Source organism: Prunus dulcis, chromosome 2, assembly GCF_902201215.1.
Source record: "Prunus dulcis chromosome 2, ALMONDv2, whole genome shotgun sequence".
In the NCBI taxonomy this organism is placed as follows: Eukaryota; Viridiplantae; Streptophyta; class Magnoliopsida; order Rosales; family Rosaceae; genus Prunus; species Prunus dulcis.
This window is the reverse complement of record NC_047651.1, coordinates 5,777,250-5,796,336: the sequence shown is the minus strand read 5'-3', so window position 1 is coordinate 5,796,336 and position 19,087 is coordinate 5,777,250. Positions and strand designations below refer to the sequence as shown.

The window sequence follows — 19,087 nt, the reverse complement described above, 5'->3', positions numbered from 1 at the left end:
AAGTTGCAGTGTTCTTTTGGGGAGGAAATTGCTTTCAGCTTAAATTAGGGTGTAAGAGGAGATGTCCTGGAATTTTGCTGATAGATATAAAATGTGTTAAACCAAGAGGACATGCAAATTTTTCGTTTTTTGCCACTTTCTTCTGTATATCTTAAGATTTAATGAGATAATATTGTTAGTTCATCAATTTGTGAAAGTCAAGTTAAAGGGAAATTTGTCAATCTCTAGTTTCCATAGTTTCATCGTTTCCTCTTACAAAGAAGAAAAAATATATACAAATGTAACCAAATTATTGATTTAATTGGCAAATGACATGACATATGTATTGCATATGTATAGCCCTTTATTGTTTGTGTATTGCTACTGTATTGCCCTCATATATCTGTTTTTCAAGTCTGTTCATTGTCAGTGTATAACCATTTATTGCCTTTTATTGCCATTGTATTGTATGTTTATTGCCAATTTAGAGCTTGTCATTTTTTGAGGAAAAATTAATATAAACTCTTTAATTTTGAATGTATAGGAGTGTAAGGGCTGGCAATGGGTCGTGTCGTGTCGGAATAATAAACGTGCCAAGAATGCTCAACCCGAACCCAACCCATTTAATAAACGTGTCGTGTCGGGTTCGGGTCGTCTTTTATCGTGCGGGTTTCGAGTCGTGTAACGGGTTCATAAATAATAACATGCATGTTACAAAACTCACAACCGAAAAAATTTAAATTAAAAAAAACAGAGAGAGTAGAGAAAATATAAGGAAAAGAAAGAAAAAAAAAGATAGAGAGATGAGAGAAGAGAGAAGGAAAAGAAAGAAAGAAAAATAGAGAGAGAGAGAGAGAGAGAGAGAGAGAGAGAGAGAGAGAGAGAGAGAAGATTGAAGGAAAGAAAGAAAGAAAAAAGGGAGATGAGAGAAAACTAAAGAGAAAGAAAAGAAAGAAGAAAAAAAAAAGGAGAGAAGAGGAAAGGAAAAGAGAGAAGAAAAAAAAAGGGAGAAAGAAGAAAGAAGGAAAAAAAAAGAAAAAAAAAGAAGAGGAGAAGAGAGACCGAAAAGAAAGGAAAACACAAAAGAAAAAGAAATATTATAAATATCAAAAGGTATACTATAAAATCACAAAATTGTTTGTAGCATGGTGGATAAGGTGTTTGAGAGAAATGAAGATAGTAGGAGTTCGAAACCCCTTGTGTGTGTGTTGAAGTCTCCATTTGTCTTTATTTTTTAGTGGGTTAGCGGGTTGTACACGGGTTGACACGACCCGTGACATGACCCGTTTAATAAACGGGTTAGATAGGTATTATAGCGGGTTAGCGAGTTGACCCGAAACCCACCCGTTTATTAAACGGGTCAGAACGGGTTGACCCGAAATTGACCTTTTTTTTTTATTGGGTCGTATCCGAAATTGCCACCCCTAAGGATGTGATTCCATCAAGGCCTCGTATATGTGGTTGCATTGCCCCTGTATATAGCTTATATTGTGTCGGTATTGCCCCCATATATGGCTTGTATTGCCTACATATTGTGCAAAAAAAGACAAACCAATTAGTGCAAAAAAAAACTCTCAAACCAATTAATGCAAAAAATATGTAGCAAAAACTAGGCAATACCACGACACTACAATGTCAATACCATGGCAATGCAAGAGCAATAGGGCAGCAATACGATGACAATACAAGAACTCAACATTCCCACTCTTAATTTTGACAGTATAGGGGTGTAAACGGTAACCAATCATGATGACAGCACCAATCATAACCTCTCTCCGATGTCAGGCTCGCAAGAGAATTTCATAGAAGCTCAATTCCTCACCTTCACGAAGATAGTGATAAGCTTGGCTTATTTGCAATTCATTGCAACCTTCACGACGATAGATATCCACTTGCCTTAGTTGCCACAATACAATGGCAACACAAAGACAATTGTGGCAATACAGTTGCAATACTAAAGCAAAAGTCATAACTAAAGCAATAGGAGGCTATACAGTGACAATACAAAAACTCCAATAGTCCATCTTAATGTTCTCTTTTCAATGTATAATATAAGTAAAAGTATTTTTCCAATGCACACACACTTGCGAATACATAAAAAGAACAGATTCAAGTAAATTGAACTCAATTTCATTAAATGATGGCTAAAATATATAGTTCCTCAATTACATGTATTTTTCCTTATAATTACAATACACTTCCTGTAACTGAATGGAATGTTGTCCCACTCCAAATTGATGATGGTTCTCAATGACAACAATATTCCAGAAGCCAAAAATCTAGGTCAAACTGTCATGAAAAAAAAATGAATCCTGCAAGTCAGCCCTGCAAAAGAGATAGCAAAACAAGAAACTAGCAAAACGGAGAAACAAATACAAAAAACAAAAAAACAAAATAGAAACTTAGACAAGAGGACCGCAATCAAAAACTAAAAGAACTAAGAAACTCAGACTAATTGGCAAAGAGCTTCCTAACCTAGAACACCAACAAGAGAAAATCACAAAAAGTGGAACACATAAAGCACAAAGAAACTGTCAAACAAAATAAGAGGGACATAACTAGACATCAAAACACCTCAAAGGGTGAACTTAATCAATGTAACCAAACAACATCCATAACAGCAACACAAAACCAGATACAGCTACAACATCCATAACAGATACACAGAAAAATGAAACGAAAATAACAGCTGCATTCCAATCCGATAAGATTGAAGAGAAGTATCTATCACTGTACAAAGTGATATTACCGGAACATGATTAGGAACAAAAAGAACCATTAAAAAATCTTCAGATAGTGGTTTGGCAAAAAAATGGGGCAATGTGGAATTGTCTGACTCAAGAAACTCCACATGTAATTTATAAGCTTCCTAAACAAGGCAATAGTGAACAGAACAACAAAAGTTTCTGAAGCAGTACAATATTCTCCATTTTCTAAAAAACAAATGGATGCAACAAACAATTCCTGATAAAATAAAAACAAACCAATCCTATGTTTCTATATAGCCGTAAGAAAATCATGATTGAAACAAATAATCTACAGGGGCACCTTTAGAACAAGGAAATCAGATCCATATGTTACAGTTTATAACAAGCCATATCAGGGGAGGTCTACTTAATGCTCTTGCAATACTTCAAATTTTGGTCAAGAATCTCATGAAGATACCTATTTTCAGCTTTCCCATGTTCTGATAAATAACAAAAACAATCACAACAAGACCTATTTGCATCCATATCAGGTTTTAATAAGGCAAATGCAACAAATTCGAATTCAAAATTCATACATTTCATATAAAGAATTTCAGCAAAAAACATATCCGAAAGCATATTAAGAATCACTATATCAATACTGAACAGAAATCCACATGAATCATGATACGAACTGAAAAATACAAAAGACTAGCATACCTCAACCATTAGAGAAAACCACAATTTCACATCTCAATACACTAGCATACCTCAACCATTAGCAACACTAAACAAACCCCACCAAAAACTCCAACAGCTCGTTAGTCAGAAAGAGAAAATTCACTCCCTTCCACGAGGCCCAAAACACTATCTGATAGAATCTTCCGATTGAATTAAACTATCTGATATTCTAGTGCTACAACATTCACAGGCTGATCTGATGCCACAAAAATAAGAAAAGGCTCTGACTTTGCAGTCAGCTACAAGATATATGCTTATTTATGGGTTTATGCTGCAGAGACTGAGTTGGAGGCTTCTAAAAAGGCTACAGATTTTCAAGTATGCTTGCATACCAAAAGAAAACCAACACAATCAAACTAAAGGCAGCCAACTCAAAATTTCCAAAAACCAAACAAACACATATATAACAAAATATAGCACTTTTAAAATTTGGAACCCACAACAAACAATACTCACAAACATATATAACAAAATCAACCACAATAACACCTATTTGCATCCATATCAGGTTTTGATAAGGCAAATGCAACAATTTTGAATTCAAAATTCATACACTTCATATAAAGAATTTCAGTACAAAACATATCCGAAAGCATATTAAGAATCACTATATCAATATTTAACAGAAACCCACATGATACAAACTGAAAAATACAAAAGACTAGCATACCTCAACCATTAGAGAAAACCACATTTTCACATCTCAAGACACTAGCATGCCTCAACCATTAGCAGCACTAAACAAAACCCACCAAAAACTCCAATACCTCGTTAGTCAGAAAGAGAAAATTCACTCCCTTTCGCAAAGCCCAAAACACTATAAACGAAAATCATATTTTGTCAAACACTCAAAATTCTATATCAGCACCACTCAAATTCCCATATAGAAACACCACAATTAAGCAATTAAATCATAGCACTCCATAAGCATGTATACTCATATATATATATATATATATATATATAGAGAGAGAGAGAGAGAGAGAGAGAGAGAGAGAGGGAGAGAGAGAGAGAGAGAGAGAGAATAGCTACAAATGGAGCCCATGAATGCCCTGCCAGTGGAGTCTCCGGCAACCTTGAGAAGGCAGACAGCAGGGCCATTGGAGCAGGCGGAGACTAACGGGTTTGAAGAATTAGGATTAGGGTTAAGGTTTAGATTGGTCGAGCTCAGTGTCAGTGTCCGGGTCAGACTTTGGAGAATCCACCGACGTCGTCGCCATGGCTGTTACTCTCTCTGTTTTCTATGAAGTCATGGCTAAGCAAGATTTGGGAGAGTGCATCAGAACTTTCATTATCGACTAGCCTTTGTCCAAAGTGGTGTTTTTGCCTATGTGGTCTTCAATTCCAAGTAATTTGAGGATATTTTTTAATTTCTATCAAATTCTTCTAACTATCATTATTTCTTTGGAGGCATTTCAGTTCACAAATAAGTAAAAAATTCATTTATTTTAAAATTTTACCAAAGACCAAAAGTGACGTTTTGTGCAATTTCAAAAGCAGGACTTTAGTGCTCATAGATCTAAGTAGTGAACATTATACATTTTCATCTTTTTTATTTTACAGTTAGGTCGGATGAATAACGCAAAGATAAACTTAGTAATTGTCCATATTCTTTGTGTGTGTTTGTATGGTTTTACCCTCGTTGCCCATACTTTTCACATCAAACCAACAAATGGTATAGTCATACTTGGAGTAATCTCATTTGTGCAAATATGTGTGAACTCAAAGATAAACTTAGCAATTGTCCGTGTTCTTTGTGTGTTTTGGGAAACTTTAAGGTTTCATCCTCGCTAACCAAACTTTTCTCATCAAACCAACAAATGGTATAGTTACTATGTCAGATATTCATGCTTGAATCACACAAATTGCAAATTGCAGTTTGCTTCGATCTCTTTAAAGAATCTCTTTAAAGAGAGCGAGATATTCAGCTAATGAGCAGCTGAATGTCTTGTAAGATTCCACCTTCGATTAATTACTAGGGAGATGTCCGAGCCAAGGCACCACCTTTCAACCACCGAGGAAACAAAACCAGCATTTCTAATTTGTTGAGATAAAGCCGTTAAACGTGGCATGCTTTCCTTATCTGTACTTTCCTCCACTGAAGTTTGTCTTCCACTCAAGCCTTAATCAATTCTTCCACTCGAGCCTGTCCTCCACTCAAGTATTAATTAATTTGTTACTTTATGTAAAATCAGCTATAGCAGCAGCTGTATATAATTGGGTTCACATCTTTTGTCCCCATTTTCTCTGTATTCTCGTTGTCCCTTACCTAAAATCTTAACATCTGTTCTCTCAAAAAAAAAAAAAAAAAATTATATTGATATCTGTCTATTCACTTAACATCAATATTTTATTTGGATGAAAAAATTGAAAATTACATAGAATTCTAAAATAACAAAATTCAGATTTTCATCATTTCAATTTATGGCAATTGAAGATTTCAGTTTTCGAATTTTGTAAATGATAGAATTTTTTAAATGACACTATGAAAATTATGAAATGACGCATATTTTGGTAGAAAATAAACTGGAAACTTGATGCTTTAATTCCCAAAAAGGTCTGCGGTTTATAATTTGAAATTATTTTTTAAAATGTATTTTTTATTTCATCCACGTGACGTCATATTATTGGATATATGAGACCCACATATGTGTCACATCATCAACTTAACAGACTTTTTAATAGAACGGACAGCAAGGACTATTTGTGAGGACACTTATTAACCTTAAGGACCATAAATGACCAAAAAAAACATAAAAGACACAATCTGATAGTTTCGCAAATCTCAAGAATGTTTTGTGATAATAAGCCTTTACAAAACCAAATCCCACATCACCCACTCCCACGACTCTTTCTTCTCCTCCTCCTCTAAACAGTTGCTTGCTAGTCTTTCTTCTTTTCTCAATGTCCATGGTGGTAAGGTAAGTTTACTTGGTTTTCCCTTACAATCCTAATGCTAGAGATCAAGTTAGGAGAGCATATTTGCAAAAAGGTCCTTGTTAGCCTAGAGTCCATAATTTTCCTTACAAGCAATTTGGAAAAACATTAAGAAGATTTAATCCTGCTTGGTTTGATGATTTTTCTAATTTGTTGGAATATAGTATAGAAACAGATTCTGCATTTTGTCTTTTTGATGCTACCTTTTAAAACCAAATATTGGAGAACAAGCAGGTGCTAATTATTTCGTGGGTGAAGGTTTTTCTATTGGAAGAAGAAAGACATTATGCATTAATGTATGAGCTTTGTCTTTAAGTATGTTGTTAAAATTTCTACTCTTACTTTATTGTTTGAAGATGCCCCCAATGAATATTTTTCTGGCTCCGTCCCTGTTTGTTGAACTCTGAACATATATATGTATGTTAATATATATTACTGCAATGTATGTGCAAGTACATAAATTAATATTAAATATTAAGGTGCGAAACTCGTTGAAATTCAATAATTATGATAGCAGCCCACTTACCATGCAAAGACAAGCCACTTATCATTATAGTAAACAAAATCACCGAAAGTGATTTCCACTTTTGACTACTAAATGAGCCACTAATCAACAATCTCCACATTGGCTCTGTACCATAATTATCAATTCTTCCACTCAAGCCTGTCCTCCCTTCAACTATCACAATACAAATTCCAATTTTGAAGCTTGTTGAGACTGTAAATAACATCCTTGTAATCTTTAGCCTTCGAGAACTCTCTCTTTCAAGGACTGTTGTTTGGGGTAACTTTTGAAACTTCTATTTTTTTCAAAGTTGGATGCAATAATATGGTAATAGCTTTTGAGAAATTGTCGGTGGACTTCTTCAAATTTTGACCCACACTGGAAAAAACTGGTACAAGATGTTGGAAACTTTTTTAGCTGATATCAAGTATGAGCAGCAAATTCCAATTTTGAATAATACACAATTTCAAAAGGAGGACACGCTCATGAAACTCTGCAGTTAATTCAAAGAGAAATAGAACAAAACACAAAAAGAGATACAGATGTCATTATTTGATTGATTTTGGTTGTGATACTTATCTGAGATGCTGACCTGGCATCCCTTGTCTTTTTTTTGGATCAAAGGCATCCCTTGTTGTTGGAAGAAGGGTAGGTGGAGAAGTTGCTAGTTGTGGAATTTATTTTTTTATTTTTATTTTTTTTTCAGCAAGAAACAACCAAAATTTAAACACCCACCATAAAATGAAAAGGAAATATATCAAATTTACCTGTAGGATTTTCTTTTTTTCATTCCAATTTTGTAACGCAATTTCAAATGGAGGACTTTACTCATAGATGTAAGCAATGAACAATATATTTTATCATCTTTTGTTTTTTGTTTTTTGTTTTTTCCAATTGGGTCGGATCAATAAAATAAAAATACAAGGATAAACTTAGCAATTGCGTGTTCTTTTTGTGTGTGATTTCATGCTTTTTGGTTGAATGTGACTTTATGTTGGGAGTCATCTCATTTGTGCAAATATTCTAAACTAGAATAACCAAAGAAATAAAGACGTTGCCTCATAAAGGCATAGATTTTAGGGAAATAGCCCTAAATGCCACCATTTTTATAATTTTAATTAAAAATACCATCTCTTCCCAATTTTTTTACAACTACCACATATAAATACATTTTTATTGTATCTTTATTGTGGTTTTTCAGAAATTGAGTTCTCTCTCAATTCTCTTGCCTCTATCTCTCTCTTCGGCCCTTCTCTCTACAGATCAATCAGAATTCGGATCAACCCCTCATTGTCCGTCTCTTTCCACAAAACCACTCTCTATTCGTGAAACCAACCGCGAATCTCACAGAAGTTTCCTTCTTCAGCTCAAAAAGCATACGCCATGATTTGAATCACCAGGAATTAATCGGACCACCCCAACCAGGTTCATTTCTCTTTTGCCTTTTTCTGATTCGACCTATTTGGAATCGGATCTCGATCAGTTTTCAAATTTGATTTCAGTTTTTATGGTTGGTTCTTATAATTGAATTTGAATGGAATCTGATTCGGTATTTTGTTTAAAGAATGGCGTGGTTCAGTGGCAAAGTCTCTTTGGGGAACTTCCCCGATCTCGCCGGGGCCGTGAGGTTTGACTGAGCCCTCCAGTTTACACTCTGTTACCACTGAGGAAATTCATAGTGGTAGATCTTCTACCAATCAACCACCGAGTGTAAATCCTTCTGATGATGCTTCGGATGCGGTTTCTGAATTGGTTTCAAAAGAGCATAATGCCATTGTTGAGGAACCTGAAGTCGAGCAACAAGCTGATGATAATGAAGCTGATGTTAAAGGGCAACATCTGAGCTCAGGGGAAAATGCGTCTGACTCTTCAGTGATTGAATTGAAGAAGGTGAAGATGGAGATGAAGATGATGGAAGCTGCATTGCAAGGTGCTGCAAGACAGGCCCAGGTACATGATGAATGATTAGGTAGCATCTTATTTGAGAGCTCATAAGATCACAACCATTTATTATTATCCCTGTTCATTTAGTGGAACACTTGAGACAATACTACTGAACTTCTTGACTGGATTTCTTTAATTTAGAAGCGCTGTCTACATATATCGGAGGTTTATGAAGTTTGCTTAGTTAACCTGAACACCTTTAGTCTTGTAGATGGTGTGTGTCTGTGTCTGTGTCTGTTGATTTAGGAAAATAGAAACATTTTGTATTTCTGTATATGGTAATTAAGTTAAAGCAGCAACAAATACAAGAGAAGAATTATTATACTCTTTCTTCATTGTGGATCTCTCTGGGTGCAGCTATGTTACATTGTTAATGTCTGTTCAATTGTATGTATATCTACAGTTCTGAACGTCTGATATATTTGATTCTTTTCCAGGCAAAAGCTGATGAGATTGCAAAGTTTATGAATGAAAATGAACAATTAAAATCTGCGATCGAGGATTTGAAGGTATGCATTTTGTAATATTTTTATACCTTCATTTGAGTAGATAAAATAATGGCTTGATCATGCATGTTTTACTTTGATTTTTCACTCTTGGTGTATAATGCACTTGTATTTGCTACCATCTTCCATTTATAACCCAGCATATAGGCAAATCACGGAAATTCTTATAGGGAGGTAGTTGCCCCCGTGGCTTGTCACTGAATGAAGCATCCGTGGAGAATTGTTGGATGAAAATATCTTTGCTGAAAATATTCATGCTACTTTACTTTTGGACACACACATGCGCAATGAACTTTACTGTCTTTGATGGCATTTTGTGTTATTTGTTTGATAGGAAGGTGATGCTGCTGTTGCCGTTGCTGAGGAGGTGAAGAAGAACAACCATGTAGTAAGAAAGTTGGAGAAGCGTCAACATATTTGCACCCTTGACCAGCATATTGAAGAGCAATTTGGTTGTGGTCGTCTATTGGCTTGTATCTCATCACGACCTGGACAGTGGCTGTGCTGGTGGGTATGCGACTTTATTTGCCTATGTTTGTTTCTAGTCAGCAGATTTGTCATAGGCATATTAGTGTAGTTACCTTATTGCAAGGGCTGAAATCTGGATGATATCAGCTTCTTTTTATTGTTGTTTTAAAGTGAGGTATGTATGGGTCTTATGAAATTTTTACAGAAATATATTGGAGGGCAAATAATTTTATTTTAGTTTTTTATTCCCAAATGATACCCAAAACATGTAAGCTTCACACTATGTTAATTTCTGCAGGATGGGAAAACATTGGACAATGAGTTGGAGGTTGTTGAGGGAATGAAGCTAGATAGGGGCTACATATCCCCTTATTTCATCACCAACCAGAACAATCAGAAATGTGTAAGTTTTAGTTTGACTCAGTGATAACTATGTCTTGAAACTGTTAGAGGGCTGCTTGTTAAAGTTAGCAGCACCTCAAGTCCCTTTTTGCTTGATGATGATTATCTTCAAACTTGTGTATGTGCTGATAGGAATTGGAAAATCCTCTAATCATAATCCATGAGAAGAAAATCTCAAGTATTAATGATGTGGTTAAAGTATTGGAGTTGGTTTTGCAGGTTAGCATTTCTCTGGTTAGGTTCACTAGTTTCTTCGTTTTTACTATGAATTGGTTGACAAACTTTTGCTCCTTTTCAGAAGCAAAGGTCTTTGCATTTTGTTATATATTTCAGAACCAAAGTTATAAAAGAAAATGGTTTTCCTCTTTGTTAATTGAGAATCATCTGCAGTTATGATTTCAGATCTGTAGATAACCTGTTGTTGCTGATATTGCTACACGGGAGGAGAACAGAACAACTTGGAAAATGTGCAAGAAGGGAGAGCTAACTCATACAACGAAGAACAAATTGATGAAGTTAAGATCAAATTAGTAGAATTTGTGAGCTCTCCATTATTTATAATTATAGGTAGGAAGTATGTATGTAATAGAGCAAAGATTGGTTGACTATGTAATAACAATTGAATTGTCAAGTTTTATGAAAGAAATAATTTTTGCTTCTTGGGATAGTATTGTTAGGGTTCGGTGGCGATTTATTTTCCATGTCTAAATTGTAGTCTGTAATGGATGTGTGTGTATTGTATGTAGATTGACTTAATATTGCTGTCCTATTGCATGTGTATTGTACTAATATTGCCTGTGTATTGTATACATATTGTATGCATATTGCCATCGTATTGCATGTATATTGTAATGCTATTGCTATCGTATTGCCATTATATTGCCCTAATATTGCCTCTCTAGTGTATGTATATTGACTACGGCTCATCAATGGGTTTACGGTTTGGGCCATATTGCATTCAAAAATAAGACGAGGAGGAGAAAGAAACAACATGCCTTTCAAAAACAGGCAGTCAGGTGCATCATAATTGCATCGTAAGACATTGTAAGAAATTATTTTAAAAAATAATAACAACTAAAAAATAATTTACAAAAAAAGGAAGGTATGAATAAAGAGACAGAGAGCGAATAAGGGGAGAAAGAGGCAGAACGAAGCTAGAGAGAGACAGAGAGAGAGCTGCGCTACNAGAAAGAGAGCAAAGAGAGCAGAGAGAGAGAGAGAGAGAGAGAGAGCCAAGAGAGAGAGAGAGCTGCGATAGACAGATACCAAAGAGAGAGAGAGAGATGTGCCAGAGAGAGAGAGCCGAGTGAGCTAAGAGAGAACAAAATTTCTGAACATGTGAAAAATCAGCAATAAGTGGACAATAATTATATTTTTATAGGTGATATTGTAATACTATTGCTATCGTATTGTGGTTATATTGCTTTAATATTGCCTCTATAGTGTACATGTATTGGCCTAATATTGCTATTATATCGTATGTCAATGGCCATTTGGTCTAATAACAGAGTCTCCACTTCGTTGAAAAGTAATCCTGAATTCGAATCTCATGGACACGACAATTGTTATCCATCCTTATATTAGCATGAATTGATGTTGACCTTTGAAATGATAGTTGGAGTTGCACATCGATTCATATTCAAAAGGAAAGTAATTCTCTCCCTCAATGAATCTTCGTTCAAAAGAAGGCAGCTATCAAATATTGGGTACAAAAATGCAAGGTCCACAGTAAATTAATTGGACACAAACCACATATTACAAAACTAGGATGATTTTTGGCATGCTTGAAAAGACAAGGGCCAAATACAACATAAAAGAAAATCCATTCAAGCTTCACACTAAACATGGCTCAAGCACTCGACCATGGTTTCAATCCAAAACCTACCCAACAAGGGCATACCACGTGTCCATCATAACATAAGAGTGGCATTTACAAAGCATGAACTGCAATATGTTTCTTTTTCTCCTAAACAAAATTGTTACTAAAATGGAACAAAAGATCCCTAACATAGAGCAATACAAGCAAAGATAGTCAATTGTCATACACACAAAATTAGTCCTCATCCATCCCTGCATGCTGATCTCTCTCACTAGGGCCACCTGCTGGTTTTGCCATTGACATACGATATAATAGCAATATTAGGCCAATACATGTACACTATAGAGGCAATATTAGAGCAATATAACCACAATACTATAAAAATATAATTATTGTCCACTTATTGCAGATTTTTCACATGTTCAGAAATTTTGTTCTCTCTTAGCTCACTCGGCTTTCTCTCTCTGGCACATCTCTCTCTCTCTTTGGTATCTGTCTATCGCAGCTCTCTATCTCTCTCTTGGCTCTCTCTCTCTCTCTCTCTCTCCCTCTCTCTAGTGCAACTCTCTCTTTGCTCTCTTTCTGTACCGCAGCTCTCTCTCTGTCTCTCTCTAGCTTCGTTCTGCCTCTTTCTCCCCTTATTCGCTCTCTGTCTCTTTATTCATACCTTCCTTTTTTTGTAAATTATTTTTTAGTTGTTATTATTTTTTAAAATAATTTCTTACAATGTCTTACGATGCAATTATGATGCACCTGACTGCCTGTTTTTGAAAGGTACGTTGTTTCTTTCTCCTCCTCGTCTTCTTTTTGAATGCAATATGGCCCAAACCGTAAACCCATTGATGAGCCGTAGTCAATATACATACACTAGAGAGGCAATATTAGGGCAATATAATGGCAATACGATAGCAATAGCATTACAATATACATGCAATACGATGGCAATATGCATACAATATGTATACAATACACAGGCAATATTAGTACAATACACATGCAATAGGACAGCAATATTAAGTCAATCTACATACAATACACACACATCCATTACAGACTACAATTTAGACATGGAAAATAAATCGCCACCGAACCCTAACAATACTATCCCAAGAAGCAAAAATTATTTCTTTCATAAAACTTGACAATTCAATTGTTATTACATAGTCAACCAATCTTTGCTCTATTACATACATACTTCCTACCTATAATTATAAATAATGGAGAGCTCACAAATTCTACTAATTTGATCTTAACTTCATCAATTTGTTCTTCGTTGTATGAGTTAGCTCTCCCTTCTTGCACATTTTCCAACTTGTTCTGTTCTCCTCCCGTGTAGCAATATCAGCAACAACAGGTTATCTACAGATCTGAAATCATAACTGCACATGATTCTCAATTAGCAAAGAGGAAAACCATTTTCTTTTATATGTGACAGTTTTAAAATTTTTGGAGAGGGATGGTATTTTGACAAAAAATTATAAAATGGGTGATATTTTGAGCTATTTCCCTATAAACTATTATAATAATGTTCCTGGGGTCAAATAGTTTACTGTTTTAAGATATTATGAAATTGACTACTAAGAAAGCAGGTGACATAAAAACAGAAAAATGATCAAGAAATCCTTTGTGGGATAATCCATTATCCAACATGGAAGCTTTCGGCCAAGCAGCTTTGAGAAAAAAAGGAAAACAAGTGCTTCATCAATTTATGTGCTGTAACTTCAATGTCATTTCAAATTTTATGATGACTGAAAGAGTTGTCTTTATCAAACGAAATCAGAGAACCACAATTTTAAAGATTCTAACATAAATGAATTACCTGAAGTTTAGTAATCAACCCTTTCTTCTCTTCTTCAAACTCTCTGATCTAGTATTCAGAGAAAAAAAATATAAGAATACCTAGCAGTGAAAGGATTAAAGAATGACAAAATCAGACAATGAATAAACCGCTAGCATACCTGAGCCCTTAATTTCCTAATCTGTCCTTCTTGAGCAGCCTGCTTTTTTGAAAGCTCTTCACCTGGTACATAAAAATGCAAAAATGAAGGGATTTCCATAATTATTGATATGATTGCATAAAGAAACCCTCCTTGCATCCACAATAGAACATTGGCTACGTTGAAATTCACTATGAGGCACAAAATATGTAGAACATATTGAGCTTCTCAAGAGAAACAGAGACAGACAGGGACAGAAAGAGACCTTCAGCCATAACTTGATTAATTATTTCATCCTTTTCCTTCAGAAGAGCAGCTGCATCACTTTTCTTATTCTGCTCCCGCCAAAGCGTGTCCCTTTCCTTTGTAAGAGCATACACCTGCAATCATAAGTTGGCATAGCCCCTCCAATTATCAGGAGCTGAATTAAAAATAGGCAAGTACCAATTTCATCAAAAACATAACGGGCACATATAACACCTAGATCAATCCAAGCACGATTATAAACAAGACTTTATGAGAAGACCTACCTTCCTTTCAAGTGTTGCAACCCTTTGATGGTATTCCTATCGCAGTGACTCGACTTCTGCATCATTGGATTTTCTCTGTTCAATTATTTTCACCAGTTAATATGTGAACATCTATAAGAAAAATAATTATTAAAATCACAATACTATATGGCTGATAAAGCAAATTGGGAAAGAAAAAAAAAATTGATAATGAGAATGTGAACTAGTCAACCATGGTTGGTTTCAAGAAATACCAGAAATTTTCCAAAACATGAAACATATAATTAGACAACCATCAAATTGTATGTGCAAACTTATAATTCCATAACATGATTGTTACACTGACAAAGATCAAGCATCAGGAATGCTTTTGGGCAAAATGAATAGTCCAATTAGAATCTATGCCTTTATTTTGCATTTACACACAAACAATTTTGAAGAAAACGTTGAAATCAAAATTGAAAAAAGAATGCATTTTAAAATTTAAATATTAACTCAACATAAACCACCCGCAAAAGGAAGTAGCATGAATATAGCAAAGATATTTTCATCCAACAATTCTCCACGGATGCTTCATTCAGTGACAAGCCAAGGGGGCAACTACCTCCCTATAAGAATTTCCGTGATTTCCCTATATGCTGGGTTATAAATGGAAGATGGTAGCAAATACAAGTGCATTATACACCAAGAGTGAAAAATCAAAGTAAAACATGCATGATCAAGCCATTATTTTATCTACTCAAATGAAGGTATAAAAATATTACAAAATGCATACCTTCAAATCCTCGATCGCAGATTTTAATTGTTCATTTTCATTCATAAACTTTGCAATCTCATCAGCTTTTGCCTGGAAAAGAATCAAATATATCAGACGTTCAGAACTGTAGATATACATACAATTGAACAGACATTAACAATGTAACATAGCTGCACCCAGAGAGATCCACAATGAAGAAAGAGTATAATAATTCTTCTCTTGTATTTGTTGCTGCTTTAACTTAATTACCATATACAGAAATACAAAATGTTTCTATTTTCCTAAATCAACAGACACAGACACAGACACACACCATCTGCAAGACTAAAGGTGTTCAGGTTAACTAAGCAAACTTCATAAACCTCCGATATATGTAGACAGCGCTTCTAAATTAAAGAAATCCAGTCAAGAAGTTCAGTAGTATTGTCTCAAGTGTTCCACTAAATGAACAGGGATAATAATAAATGGTTGTGATCTTATGAGCTCTCAAATAAGATGCTACCTAATCATTCATCATGTACCTGGGCCTGTCTTGCAGCACCTTGCAATGCAGCTTCCATCATCTTCATCTCCATCTTCACCTTCTCCAATTCAATCACTGAAGAGTCAGACGCATTTTCCCCTGAGCTCAGATGTTGCCCTTTAACATCAGCTTCATTATCATCAGCTTGTTGCTCAACTTCAGGTTCCTCAACAATGGCATTATGCTCTTTTGAAACCAATTCAGAAACCGCATCCGAAGCATCATCAGAAGGATTTACACCCGGTGGTTGATTGGTAGAAGATCTACCACTATGAATTTCCTCAGTGGTAACAGAGTGTAAACTGGAGGGCTCAGTCAAACCTCACGGCCCCGGCGAGATCGGGGAAGTTCCCCAAAGAGACTTTCCCACTGAACCACGCCATTCTTTAAACAAAAGACCGAATCAGATACCATTCAAATTCAATTATAAGAACCAACCATAAAAACTGAAATCAAATTTGAAAACTGATCGAGATCCGATTCCAAATAGGTCGAATCAGAAAAAGGCAAAAGAGAAATGAACCTGGTTGGGGTGGTCCGATTAATTCCTGGTGATTCAAATCATGGCGTATGCTTTTTGAGCTGAAGAAGGAAACTTCTGTGAGATTCGCGGTTGGTTTCACGAATAGAGAGTGGTTTTGTGGAAAGAGACGGACAATGAGGGGTTGATCCGAATTCTGATTGATCTGGAGAGAGAAGGGCCGAAGAGAGAGATAGAGGCAAGAGAATTGAGAGAGAACCCAATTTCTGAAAAACTACAATAGAAATGTATTTATACGTGGTAGTTGTAAAAAAATTGGAAAGAGATGATATTTTTAATTAAAATTATAAAAAGGGTGGCATTTTAAGCTATTTCCCTAGATTTTAGGGACCTATACCAAATTAGTAATAGAGCATTCTAAAACAAAGTCTTGAACAAAAATATATGAAAAAGATTGGATCATATATAATGTTATAGTTTACTCCAATTTATATTGTTTTAATCCTGTAATTACATTTATATAGTCATATCCATGACAAAACATCCATTCAATGACTACAAAGGCCTAGTTTATTATACTTTTTTGTTGTTGTTAAAGTAGTATCATAAGGATCATGGGCGGAACCACACTAAACTGTAGCCCAGTGTGATTTTTTAAGGAGAAAAAAATATAAAACCTATATATTTAATTTATTTTCAATATTAGCCCAGTTAGTGGCGCTGTACATATTGTCTTTGTCATTTTACTTTTATTTATTTTTATATTATTCTATTTACTTAAGTTTACAATGTAAATAAGGAAGTACCCCCCATTTGGATTAAAATAAAATACTAGAAAATCAAATTCCCACAAAATCAAAATATGAAAAATCGGTTTTAGTGCAAAATACGATTTAGGCTAAAAATGATGGCTTATTAAGTCAATATATATTTCATACTAAAATCCCATAAAATCAAATTTTCTTATTTGATGTGTAAGGAATAAAAGCCGCCAAAAATTATCTTGAAAAAATGATTATTCTGAAAATCCATTTTTCATACTTAGTCAATATTTTTACATAAAACAACTTTTCATGTATGATATGAATACATGAAGGAACCTAAAGTCAATCTAGGTAAAAAGCCTTAGATGTTCAATCCACTATGGTGTTAAATCCTATTTAGTTTATGTTAAAACTTATTGAAAATTAGTCTATGGAGCTATGAACTAGCTTGGTATATATGATTTAATGTTTACTTTTATTTCTAGAAAGACTATAGAAATTGGAAGTACCAAAAAAAATAATCATTAAATTTTAAGCTAATAACTTTAGCTAGCCCACCCGTTGAAAAATTCCTGGTTCAGACCTTGATAAGGACCATTTTTATAAAGACGGGTTTGGCTCCCCGAGGATCTACAAAACACCAAAGCCTTCATGTTTTAGATAATATGCAATTGGCAAACATAGTGACAATGTTAGCATACTGAATGGCAATTGTGGTCTTGTTACAGTGACACCAAAATTGAAACCTCACCAAAAGTTTTACTTATAAATGTGTTGACATGATGGACAAACTAGAATGTAAAGCTCTCCTTGGTTCTTAAAAAAATATGATGATTGTCCTTGGTTGTTAAAAAAAATATGTTGGATCTATTTAGTTGTAGCCCTAAAAAAAAATTATTAAAAAAAAGAAAAAAAAGAAAAAGAAAAAAGGATTAGAGGTTCATGTGTAATTACACGAGAGAAAGTTGTCAAGGGCCTTTATGCACAAACACTATATAAGAGTTCACCAAGTCAATTCTCAATCGTACCAAAAGAAGAGATGCAATATTTTTCATATTCTTAGAATTATTAATGGATACGTTGTAAAGACAAAATCAAAATGTAAAAAATTTGTACATATAAAAAGGTGTTGTTAAACGAATCCTAAAATTAACTGAGTACACTTTATGATCTAAGTACACTCTAATATTTATATCAAAATATAAAATTAATTAAATACATCCTATTTAACTACCAAAAATACCCCTGATACACCCTAATACTAAATATACCATATTTTTCATGAATTAGTGCCCTCTTTTCAAATTTTAATTTTGCATCAAAATCTTTAATTCCGTAAGCTTTAGATACTTTAGTGACAATTACTGGAGCATTTATGTGCCAAAGGATGATTAATATGTGGTTTCTTTCAATTAAAGAATCCGTAGTTAGTTTGGCATGAAATAATTTTTTTCTTCTCTCATGGATGGTGTAAATTCAGAAAGCTCGCTCCCTCTCTCTCCCTCTCTATTTATTTATCTCTATATGTTTATTGCTCTCTCAAACTTGGCTCCTTGTGCAAAATGGACTGTATACAAAGGTGGAAAAGTCAAGGAAGCAACTCAAGGGAAGGAAGAACAGATCCAAATAGATTCGTGGAGTCTAGAAGGTAAGCTCATGCGCGCACACGTAACACACATGATTTCTTTTAGAGTCACAATATTTGTTATGTTAAAGCAACTTCAAGGTATTTGTCAACCACACTACATTCATTGCATGGATGTGAATGGTTTTTACTGTAGTGGGTGCTCCTTACTGTTATTGTGAAAGAAAAGGATGTTACCAAAAACAGTTTAGTTCTATGAAAGACTTTTGTTGAGATGCGTATGTGGCGGTTTACTTTATGCCAATGAGACTAGAATTATTGGTCTCAGAAGGTGATTCAACTTTGAAGATTTTCGTTTGGATGCGAAAACAAATGTAACATCAGGTAAGGTTATTGTTTATACCAAAATGAACCTGCCTATGAGAACCAGACACGTGGGCCAGTTTGAACCTGAACATAATAGCCTTCAGCACTTTGTCTATCGATTCATTGATTAGGGCAACCTCCTGTTTCAGGACACGTGGCAAGCCCACAATCAATGTC

At 34.7% G+C, this 19,087-nt stretch overlaps 1 protein-coding gene and 1 long non-coding RNA gene across 8 annotated transcripts; one reads left to right on the top strand and one right to left on the bottom strand.

Annotated features, from left to right (window-relative positions):
• Positions 1-8,719: 8,719 nt before the first annotated feature.
• On the top strand, positions 8,720-10,830 carry LOC117619320 (chaperonin CPN60-1, mitochondrial-like). 5 transcript variants are annotated; one of them, XM_034349244.1, is made up of 6 exons: positions 8,720-8,799; positions 9,231-9,302; positions 9,634-9,687; positions 10,066-10,170; positions 10,302-10,475; positions 10,560-10,830. In XM_034349244.1, the coding sequence occupies exons 1-6, from the start codon at positions 8,746-8,748 to the stop codon at positions 10,563-10,565; spliced, it is 465 nt and encodes a 154-aa protein (XP_034205135.1). In that variant the 5' UTR covers positions 8,720-8,745; the 3' UTR covers positions 10,566-10,830. The 5 variants fall into 5 exon arrangements, with proteins under 5 accessions (XP_034205135.1, XP_034205134.1, XP_034205132.1 ...); XM_034349243.1 differs by having other exon boundaries at positions 9,634-9,810; positions 10,389-10,475; XM_034349241.1 differs by having other exon boundaries at positions 9,634-9,810; positions 10,302-10,388; positions 10,572-10,830.
• A 2,266-nt stretch (positions 10,831-13,096) lies between these two features.
• Positions 13,097-16,435, bottom strand: LOC117619056. 3 transcript variants are annotated; one of them, XR_004584522.1, is made up of 8 exons: positions 16,238-16,435; positions 15,713-16,098; positions 15,210-15,281; positions 14,456-14,530; positions 14,191-14,305; positions 13,947-14,008; positions 13,808-13,855; positions 13,097-13,367 (listed from the first exon to the last, which is right to left on the bottom strand). It is a non-coding gene; the product is annotated as an uncharacterized LOC117619056 (long non-coding RNA). The 3 variants fall into 3 exon arrangements; XR_004584521.1 differs by lacking the exon at positions 13,097-13,367 and having other exon boundaries at positions 13,807-13,855; positions 14,456-14,566; XR_004584520.1 differs by lacking the exon at positions 13,097-13,367 and having other exon boundaries at positions 13,807-13,855; positions 16,238-16,433.
• Positions 16,436-19,087: the final 2,652 nt, after the last annotated feature.